The sequence below is a fragment of the Strongylocentrotus purpuratus genome, unplaced genomic scaffold (assembly GCF_000002235.5).
Source record: "Strongylocentrotus purpuratus isolate Spur 01 unplaced genomic scaffold, Spur_5.0 spur5_scaffold_21, whole genome shotgun sequence".
Taxonomy (NCBI): domain Eukaryota; kingdom Metazoa; phylum Echinodermata; class Echinoidea; order Camarodonta; family Strongylocentrotidae; genus Strongylocentrotus; species Strongylocentrotus purpuratus.
Genome location: NW_022145607.1, coordinates 17,233,275 through 17,244,530, shown reverse-complemented (window position 1 = coordinate 17,244,530; position 11,256 = coordinate 17,233,275). Strand labels below are relative to the sequence as shown.

General features: G+C 40.2%; 2 protein-coding genes across 2 annotated transcripts; both read left to right on the top strand.

Moving 5' to 3' along the window:
• Nucleotides 1–1,098: 1,098 nt before the first annotated feature.
• LOC588161 lies at nt 1,099–2,401 on the top strand. The gene has a single exon (XM_795398.3). The coding sequence runs from the start codon at nt 1,277–1,279 to the stop codon at nt 2,399–2,401; it is 1,125 nt and encodes a 374-aa protein (XP_800491.2). The 5' UTR covers nt 1,099–1,276.
• A 1,946-nt stretch (nt 2,402–4,347) lies between these two features.
• LOC105436901 lies at nt 4,348–5,472 on the top strand. The gene has a single exon (XM_011662948.2). It carries the CDS (start codon nt 4,348–4,350, stop codon nt 5,470–5,472), a length of 1,125 nt encoding a protein of 374 aa, XP_011661250.2.
• The last annotated feature ends 5,784 nt before the right edge of the window (nt 5,473–11,256 follow it).

Here is an 11,256-nt window from a genome sequence, read left to right as displayed (position 1 = left end):
AAAAGTTTCTTGGCACCCAAGTCACCAAATTCAGCAATCACAGAAAATTCATTTGACATCATTATGTCGCTCGTCAAGTTAGTGAGGGAGCAAAATAATAAGAAACAAAATTATATATTCAGATTTTTTCTTGCCCGGAATCATCCTGTTTTTAAATTTTGCGAGATAGTGAAGCGAGTGAGGAAAAAAGTTTAATAAGGTAAAAATTTAAGTTTGATGTAAAAGAAACCACACAATATGTATTCGGGCACCTCCCTGCCAAATATTATGGGTGCATCGCTTAATGGTTTGTCTCGCCCTACGCTACTGATCAAGCACCAGAATGGTTGCCATCTGTCAATCTATGTCTATCTATTGTTTATCTTTCAATATCATATTAATTATCATTAATATTGTTACTCTTTCGCAAATATAAAGAATGGATGTAATTTAATCAGCTCGCCAATTTTGGACATTACACGGTAATTGGGCTCACAATCACAACGACATCGAAGACATATCAATGGCAATACCCTATTGTCTTGCCTATATGAACCATTTGGGATTACGTAATGTTTCATTGCGTTGTTGGCACATCGTACTTTTGTAATTTCTTTAGGTTTTTGAAAGTCTTTGTGATCGTGTTTTTACAACCATATTATTCAAATTTACCCCGAGGAGTATGATGTATGGTTTGAGAGAAAATATATAATTCCGACAATTATAAGTCGGGTGCTATCAAATCACTTTTGTCACTGATCCGGATTTCTTCTTCTTTTATGCCTGACTGATTCCTTCCTTAGGGTTATCAAACAGCAATTCTGAAGCGTCATTTTAATTTGTTTTACCTCGTAAATTAATTTAACGAAATAAAACTAACATTACAAAAACAACATGTTGAAAGAAAATGATTTAAAATATCTTGCTTTGCCGCACCAGCCCACATTCGAATTTTGTACGAGCAAGACGCGTTGTTTTAAAAGAAAACCTATCGTGAATCACGAATACATTCAACAGCTTTATTGATTCAACGAGTTTTAAATGTCCCTCGCTGTATGAATCTACACTTATTAATAGTGCTCAGAGGAGGCATCTAGCATGAACAATCTTGTCAGCAGTAATCAAATGTTTACGAAACTATTATGCAAGTTACCATGTGAATATGACCTCTCTTCAAACCAAATGCGAAAGAAAGAGTGAAAAGTTTCGTCTCCGACAGTACTGGCTTCTGATATAACTATTTCTTAACAATTACACATTCCCAAGTCTCCTTTTTCTACCCCGGCCTCGATTCAGGATGAATGCTTTCCAACTGACAAATATCGCAGTCGCCTCCTGTGCCGGTGCAATCGGCATTCCGGGTAACATTTTCATTGTATTCGTCTTCAGTCGAAGAAAAAATAAAAACCCAACTGATGTTGCGGTGATCGCCCTTGCCCTCCTCGACCTCTTTCTATGCTTGCTTTTGATTGAAGGAAGTGCGACATCCAAAACTGTTCGTTGGCTGTGCGTCGTCGAAACCATCTTAAACAAAGGCATCTTTACTGCAGGTCTGTTTATAACTTTATTCATAGCTGTGTGTCGTTATTTTGCGGTCTGTCGTCCGTTTTCAAGCCGGTTTTCGTCGCCACTAGCTTGGACAGTGTCAGCGGCATCTGTTGTGCTCTCCATCTTGATTCACCTGCCGATCGCATTCCATACTAGACCACAGCAAAGGCAAGGCATCGCTATCTGCAACGCCTTCGGGGATGATCCTCTGCTTCGTAAGATATACGTTGCGCTCCCTTCTGTCATGTTTGGCGCTTCGTTGGCTATCATCATCGTGCTGTACGTGAAGATCTACCGCGTGATTCGTCACCACCAGGCTCTTCGAGAGAGGATGACAAAAGGCCTAGGAGCCAGTGATGCTGAAGGGCGCATCTCCTCGATATCAGCTACCGTCTCGAAGACTAAGTCGACCTCAATCATTTCTACTTCTACTGACCGCCAGCCCTCGGTTCAATCATCAAGTGCACCTACCCCTGGCGACGATGTCAGCAGTAATGCTGACACAAAAGCAAATGATGCCTCTGGTTTAGGTGACGTCAACGTTTCAATCAACCACAAGAAGCCTCGATGCAGTGGTACTGAAGAGCCGCACAAGAAGCGTTCAACACGAAAGAAGCAACAGGCGGACCACAAGACAACCAAGATGCTCGTCATCATGACTATTATCTTTTTCATCTTGTGGTTCCCAGCGTTGGCCATTCAGCTCATGACAACCGATCAGAAGTTCCGCTTGTCTCAGACCATCCCTAAAGGCGTCGCAATCCTTGCTGTTCTTAACAACGTGCGCTTTATCAACCAGTTCATCAATGTTTTCATCTATCTCATCGCTAATAAAAAGTTCCGAGGAGAATGCGTACAGTTTTTTAAGTCCTAGCAATGATTATAGAAAATATCGTAAACTTACAAAATGTTTCATTATATGAATTCAGAGTTATTGAAAATATTTCGAAATTTCGCTTGATATTATTCATTCATTCCTTCATTATATTGAATCTAAATTCCTTGTTAAAACAGCCGGGTGACTGATACAAACAAAGATCACAAAGTTTAAATGTTCAAAGATATAAAGAAAAATTACAAATATATCAATATGGAAAAGAATCTAAATTTAGTTCAAAGAAAGAATAACAATACTAATAATGGAAACTTTAATAATTTGCACATCATACATAAACTAAATCGAATTTACATACATGGATGAGCGGGAAAGGAGAAAAAGAAAGAAAATGAGAATGAACAAAGCGTTTCATTCCCTTTGCTCGTAATATTTAAATTTTGAGCGTTTACATTTTAAAACAAATAACAGAAATGGATATATAAAACGTAATAATGATAATATCGGATATAAAAATGTACAGATCTACTAGCAAATATGAAGAAAGTTGGAAAGTAAGAAATAAAATGGGCATCTGAAGAGGATCTAAAGAAACAAGCGTGTGTAAATAATGTGTAACAAAGTAAAAAAAAAAATAACACAGTCAAACACAGTGTCTCATTCTGGCATTATTGTACTGTATATGCTTTAAAGTAAAGGGTTGAAATGGGTGCATAAACCTACAAACGAAATAAAGTTGTTTCATTAATTTAAAAAAATAATCAAATTGGCTGCTAACTGTACGTACAAAAAAAGCACAATCAGAATGCATAAACCAGTGTCTAAGGATAAGACATGTATGCGGTATCGATGCTGTTTCTAAATAAAATTGACGTAATTCCAAACTATTGGTATTACTTTTTTTTCACTCGCGATGCGATTTGACCACAAACGGTTGAAATCAGAGTATTTAACTGTAAAAGCGCTATTAGCATATTATTTTCCGAATGAGACAACCCCCCCCCCCCGGCGATGATGTCCGTGCCCCCTTAATGGTTTGACTCTTGCTACGCCACTGATGAAGCACCAGTCCAGAATGGTTGCCATCTGTCAATCTATGTCTATCTATTGTTTATCTTTCGATATCATAATAATTATGAATACTGTTACTCTTTCGCGAATATGAAGAATGAATGTAAATTAATCAGCTCGACATAGTTGGACACTACGCGGTAATAGGGCTCACGATAACAACGACTTCGAAGAAATTTCAAGGGCAATACCCCATTGTCTTGCCTATATGAATGATATTGAGAATACGTGATGTGTTGATACGCCTTGTTGGTACGTCATGCTTTTGTAATTTCTTTAGATTTTTGAAAGTCTTTGTGATCGTGTTTTAACAATTTTAATATTCATTTTACCCCGAGGAACCTGCTGTATGGTTTAAAAAAAAAAAAAAAAAATCTAATTCCGACAATTATTAGTCGGGTGCTGTCAACTCACTTTTGTCAATCAGGATTTCTTCTCTTTTCACTGACTGATTATTTCCTTACGGTTATCAATTCTGAAGTGTCAATGTAATTTTTTTACCTCGTAAAATAATTTAACGAAACAAAACTAATAATTCAACAAAAAAAAATGTTAAAAGAAAATGATTTAAAATAGCTTGCTTTGCCACTCAAGCACCACAGAACGTTCGAATTATGTTAGAGCAAGACGCGTTGTTGTTATCAAAGCCCATCGTGAATGTCCCTCACTGTATAAATCTACAATTATTGATAGTGCTCAGAGGAGGCATCTGGCATGAACAATCTTGTGACAGCATAATCAAATGTTTATAAAACTATTATGCTAGTAACCATGTGAATATGTCCTCTCTTCAAACCAAATGCGAAAGAAAGAGTGAAACGTTTCGTCCCCAACAGTACTGGTTTCTGATATAAATATTTCTTAACAAAAAGAAATCCCCAAGTCTCCTTTTTCAACCCCGGCCTCAATTCAGGATGAATGCTTTCCAACTGACAAATATCGCAGTCGCCTCTTGTGCCGGTGCAATCGGCATTCCGGGTAACATTTGCATTGTATTCGTCTTCAGTCGTAGACAAAATAAAAACCCAACTGATGTTGCGGTGATCGCCCTTGCCATCCTCGACCTTTTTCTATGCTTGCTTTTGATCGAAGGCAGTGCGTCACCCAAGACTATTCGTTGGATGTGCGTCGTCGAAACCATCTTAAAGAAAGGTATCTTTACTGCAGGTCTGTTTATAACTTTATTCATAGCTGTGTGTCGTTATTTCGCGGTCTGCCGTCCGTTTTCAAGCCGGTTTTCGTCACCACTAGCTTGGACAGTGTCAGCCGCATCCCTTGTGCTCTCGATCTTGATTCACCTGCCGATCGCATTTCATACTAAACCAGCTCAAAGGCAAGGCATCGCTGCCTGCGATCCCTTCGGGGATGATCCTCTGCTTCGTAAGATATACGTTGCGCTCCCTTCTGTCCTGGCTGGCGCTTCGTTGTCTGTCATCATTCTGCTGTACGTGAAGATCTACCGCGTGATTCGTCACCACCAGGCTCTTCGAGAGAGGATGACAAATAGCCTAGGAGCCAGTAATGCTGAAGGGTGCATCTCCTCGATATCAGCTGCCGTCTCGAATACTAAGTCCACCTCCAACATATCTACCCCTACCGACCGCCAGCCCTCTGTCCAACTATCAAGTGCACCTACCCCTGGCGACGATGTCAGCGGTAATGCTGATACAAAAGCAAATGATGCCTCTGGTTTAGGTGACGTCCACGTTTCAATCGACCTTAAGAAACCTCCATGCAGTGGTTCTGAAGAGCCGTACAAGAAGCGTACAACGCGAAAGAAGCAACAGGCGGACCACAAGACAACCAGGATGCTTGTCATCATGACTGTTATCTTTTTCATCTTGTGGTTCCCAGCGTTGGCCATTCAGCTCATGACAACCGATCAGAAGTTTCGCTTGTCTCAGACCATCCCTAAAGGTGTCGCCATCCTTACTGTTCTTAACAACGTGCGTTTCATCAACCAGTTCATCAATGTTTTCATCTATCTCATTGCTAATAACAAGTTTCGAGGAGAATGCGTTCAATTGTTTAAGCCCTAGTACTGAATACAGAAAATATATTATAAATTACAAAATGTTTCATTATTATTTAATGAGTTCAGATTTGTTGAAAATATTTCGAAATTCGCTTGATTTCATTATTCTTATCAAATGTTAAGGAAAATCAATTAATAAAACTATACGCGAGTAAAAGAAATTGTGTTCTAGAAAAAAAAAACTAACCAAACTATATATGGCTGGTGACTGTACGTGTTCCATAAAAACACTTTGTTCAGAGGGATCAGAGGGTAATATGGATCGGTGAAGAGGGTAAGAAACCTAGAGGGAAACTGGTGTATCGTTCCAATTTTTGTGTAATAGGTGTCAACAATTTCTTGTTGGCGATGTAGGATAACATGAAAATACGATATCTCAATATTTTCGTACAAGCAGAGAAAGAACATAATAAAAAGAGAGGAAACAGTTTAAAGATTTTCATTTCAGTACAAATCGTGTATTGTTTGTCCAATATAAGTTTTACAAATATGTTTGATGCTCACATGTAAATAAATTGCTCAGACATAGTTTACAAACATCAGAAATATAATACAAAATATGACAAAAATTATAATAAACATAACATCGATTTTCGTTTTGATATATGGCTTGTTTCGGCTTTCTATAAAACTTAGCTATCTTCATACATATTTATATGAAGAAATGATTCAACATTGCGCCGTTTAAAAGGCAGGCCCAAAAAATGAAAAGGTTCAAACGACATTTGAAAGATAATACTAATTAAGAACTTCCCTTAAAAAAAAAAAAGGGGGGGGGGAGCTCGAAAATGTCTTTAGGTGGGAAAATAACGACTATTAGTTGTCGAATCGACTTAAGAACTATAGAGCCAGTAAGTGATAGTCTGATTTTCAGACCATTGTACCTAATGGTCGTACATTTTATGCTACGCAAAGATTGGTGGCGGTGGTTATTTTTACCTAACTGCTAAGAAAGCATAAATGCTCGTAAGTAAGCAACCAGACGGCCGACGGCTTTAGGTCATCTCCGAGGGACCTGGTAATGAGGATTAATGCCTTACCAAAGGGCGCTAGCGCATCGCCTTGGTTTCGAACCCGGGTCACCGGATTACGAGACCACTGCTCTACCGACTGATCTATCGCGCCTCCTCAGATTCACTCAGTTTAATTCTGGCCATTACAAGAAGTGGGTTATTCATGTAGACAAATGCTAATGTACCCTTTACAGCTCATTTTATATATGTTATTACCACAGAAGAAAAAAAAAAGCCAGTCAGTCACTCAATATTGTCTGACAGTGAAGTCTAGCAAGTAAACGGGTTTCCTTGCATAATATGAATATATATTAGGACACTGCTAACGTTTAAATTTCACAGATAGGACATACATGACATATTTATAATTCCTGCAAAGTTCTACATAATTTGATGTTGGCTGCAAAAGGGACATAGAATCTTTGAACTACATTGAAGTTAATCGGAATAAATCTAATAATCTAGACAAAAAATACTGAATTAGACTGGCAAATGATAACCGTGTTAATGATTATGAAATAATCTCATCTAATTTTCTTGAATAATCTTTCCAATTGTCCATCTTAGCGATTTCCTTAGTATTGAGAATAGATTTTGAAAATAGTTACCGATTTCTCTCAATTTGAGTAGTAACAAATAGTAACAATAATGTTTATCAAGTATACGTTACCGCTATCAACCACCCAACTCACCCGAAAATAAACATGTACGCTGATGATGTAAATATTTTATTCAAAAGATGCAATGTGGTATTAATGTTATCTATTTATTGTTGAAAGACTTCAATTTTACACCCAATGTAAAAAAAAACAAGTTCATGATATTTAGTACGAGTCAACGTCTTGATGCCTCCACTAACCTACACCTAACTATAAATGACAAGTAAATTGAAAGGATAAAATAATTTAAATATTTAGGTGTCTTTCTAGACGAAAATTTGGCAAATATGTACCATGTTGACTTAATGGCAAAGAAAATATCAAAGAGAATTGTTTTTCTTAGAAGATTTGCAATGCCATGTATTCCAAATGTTATGTTTAAGTTACTATGTACATGTTCGTAATGCCATTATCAGACTATTGTCAAACTGGTCGGATGGAATTTTAGATGGACTGGTAAATAAAACTAAATAATAGGCTAGCAAGAATGATTCTGGGAGCGCAACCAAGAACCCACAAACCGTATTTATTTCAGGCTTTACAATAAATATACTTATGCCAACTTTTTCAAAACACCGATACTCGAAACAAGATTTTAAGAACACACTGCCTCCCTTCAAGAAAATGGGTGTTTTTGTTTTACGAGATTGGAAACGAACTTTTCAGTACTTAGAATAGAAACAATGGAATGCCGAACAGACCTTAGTCCCTTAACTCAAATGTTTTAAAGCATTTGTGTGTATAACTGTTTCTGTGTTATTCAGAAACATTACCGAGTAAAAGATCACTCATGTACATCTCTCTCTCTCTCTCTCACACACACACACACACACACACACACACTCCCACGGTTCTCTTTTTTTCACAATCTTTGTTTCTCGTGTTATATTATGTGTTTAATCTATACCTTTTTAAGTCTGTAAATATTTTATATAAGTTTTTGTTTCTATTGTGTAGGGCCCTTAGGGATAGCAGTTTGTTAACCGAAGAGTAACTAATATTTTGTCTAATGACACCTTATACCTGACAGGAATTAATCTCTTGAAATACTGGAGCGCTGTGGTCACAACCCACAAAAGTAGCCTGCTCGGCGGCCGCCGCGGCCGGGTGGCGAGTTTTTAGCCAATTTCGCACGGGCACCGAGCGGCGGCCGCCATGACACCGCTTGTTTTTAGGGCATCGCTCGGTCGCCGCTGAAGGTTTAGCGCGGAGTTAAAATTCGGCGGCGCCTGCTCACTTTTCACTCGCCGCCCGGGCACCTACTTAATCGAGCGTTCGCCGTCGAGCGATTTAGGTCAAAAATCGAACCCGCTAGATCAAAGGCTGCCGAGCGGTCGCCGCCCAGTCGATGCCCGGTCGTCGCTGGGAGATCAGTGGGTCACTGGGCGGCGAGTTAAAAAACGGTAGGCAGCCTTTGACCTCGCAGCTTCTATTTTTGACCTATGTCGCTCGACGGCTAAAGCTCGATTAGGTCGGTGACCGGGCGGCGACCCCCGGGCAGTGAGCGTAATTTGGTGCCCCACCGATCACCGGCCAACCGCCGGGCAATCGGTCGGGAATCGGTTGGTCATCAGTCGGTCCCTGCCTGGACGCCGCCCGGAGAAGCTCCCCGATTTCGCCCAGTTTTGACCTAATATCGACGGGAAGTCGACAGGGCACCGCCCAGGCATCGCTGTATGGGCCTCAACAGCCTGCTCGACTTCTCGAAAAATCGTTGGGCGATGCCCCGGCCCCCCACTCCGGGGTCGGAATGACCCCATGCGTGTTACCAAAATGTCCGGTAAAGGGGTACTTTTCGTGCGACAAAGTCCGGCCCGAGAATTGTAATAAAAAGGGGGTGTATTTGACTTTCATACTTTCACTCGGAGATTTCATTAAAAAGTTTTTTTTTTCTTTCTTTTTTTCTCTCATCTTTTTGGACTCCTGAGAAATTATTCCGAATTTAGGGGGGTACATTGAGCATTTTTCCGTATTTAGGGGGGTCTCCAAGGCAGGAAAAGCCCGCGAAAAGCCCGCGAAAGGGGGGTTCGGAAATGTTGGCAGTCCTCAGATAGGGGGTGCTTTCAAAAAGAGGGAACAAGCATACGCGTACCCTGAATAACACTGAGTGGGGGGGGGGGGGGGGGGGCGGGGGGCGGGCCTGCTCCCAACACAAATGAATTGAATACTGTAGTGTAAGCGATGGACTGGACAAAGTAGATACAGTTATGTGGTGTTTTTGGTCAAGGGTCAGATATAATAGTCCGAAACATTGGATGTCATGTGCTTACTCTAGTTCTCCTTGTATTGTATGCAGGCGCGTACACAGGGGGGGGGGGGGGGGGGGGGTTAAACCCCCCGTTTGGTATTTTTTTTTGTAAACCCCCCCCCCATCACCCCCATCAAAAAAAAAAAATCATTCCCATGGCTGACCTAAAAAGGTGACCTTACCCCCCCCCCCCAACGGAGGCAAAATGTCAATTTTTCAAATTTCGAGACCCCCCCCCCCCCCGCTTATTCAGCGGCTTGCTGAGTCGTTGCGAAATTTTCGGCCCGATTTATAAATGTTAAACCCCCCCCCCCCTTGAAAATATCCTGCGTACGCGCCTGATTGTATATAATTGTGTATACATTGATACGAGTAGAGTATAAAACGATATAAAACGATGGATGTAACACTAACAGTCGAGTCAATACACAATAAAAAGGAAGCTTTAGAGCTCCAATAAAAATCCACCGCAAACCATGCCTTCAATTGGTATCTTTTTTGTGGAGTTACTAAAATATTATTCGTATACGATTCGCCAATCTCCGACCCCCTGTTGCTAACGGACCGCTCGCTACCAAGAAAAGAAGAGAGGGAGTGTGTGAGAGCGAGGACATGAGAGCGGGGTAATAGGATAAGATGCAGTTATCAGGTTCGCCCCTGCGCCCCTGCGCCCCTGCGCCCCAGTGATTCTACCCAACACAACTCCGCCCCCACCCTTATGTCACGAATCAACACGGGTCCAAACATCATCTCACACAAATCTCCCAAACCTGTTTCCCGCAACAATAGATTCCAAGGTCACATTGATGATTACTTATTAAGCTACCAAATTTGGGTATACTTTTTTTATAAAATTATATACGCACTGCATGAGTACCCACCCTTTTTCCTATATAGCGTAAGGTCTATAATTATGTTGCCAGCATAAACGATTTTTGTTTTCTGCATCAAAAGTTATCCTTTAAACCAATAGGATCAACCCCAATGATTACTGTTGAGGCTTTTTCCAGGGAGGCAAACAAATTATATTATTCATTATATTCGGAAGTAAACCGTATGAGCGAAGCGCCCCTCCCCTTCTCTCGGGTGGGGTCCAAATTCCCACTTCTTTTGAGGGCCCATTTGGTACAGGGCCCTGTCGGAGTCGGGGTCAAGATAGGCACACATACTGACAACTTTATACAATAAAGGGTTGTCTTGGATATCTTGATTGATATAAACTGTATTTAATCCACGCCTTGTAAATTCTCTATGCCCCTATTGCTTTATTTCTTTGGAAACCAGTTCTCTCTCACACACACACAATACACAAACACACACTATGTACATACTCATCCCCAAAGGATTTAAACAAAAATAAAAAGTCGTCTGGATAGGTGCAGGGGAACTACTTCTTGCTTTACGATTTAGGTCCAGGGCCCGCCATAGGGCCACTGTTGGGTTGCCGGTGATCCAGGGGCGGAACCCCCCGGACACTCTTGAGTTTTTAACAATTTAGGACCTTTCAACAAGGCCGTCCCCTGGATCATCCGCCACTGAAAGTGATGTTTCATTTGAAATGAAAATGATCAATAAAATATGAAAAACGAAAAACGGGACTCCCGACTCTCAATTTTAGATACACCATTGGTTATGATCATGATGATGATCATTTATGATTAAAAAGGTTACGATAAAAGTTTAGACTTGAGAAATGAGATTGAAATTGGTAATCAATAGGTCAAAGTCGAATATCTCAGAGTTGATCCAGAACAAAAGCGTGTAGTTTTTTTTAAATGTCAACAAACATATGAGAACGATGTTAAGATCTTTTGATCTTAGAAATGAAAGGCGCTATACATAAGACTTATATTTAAAATTAAGCACTA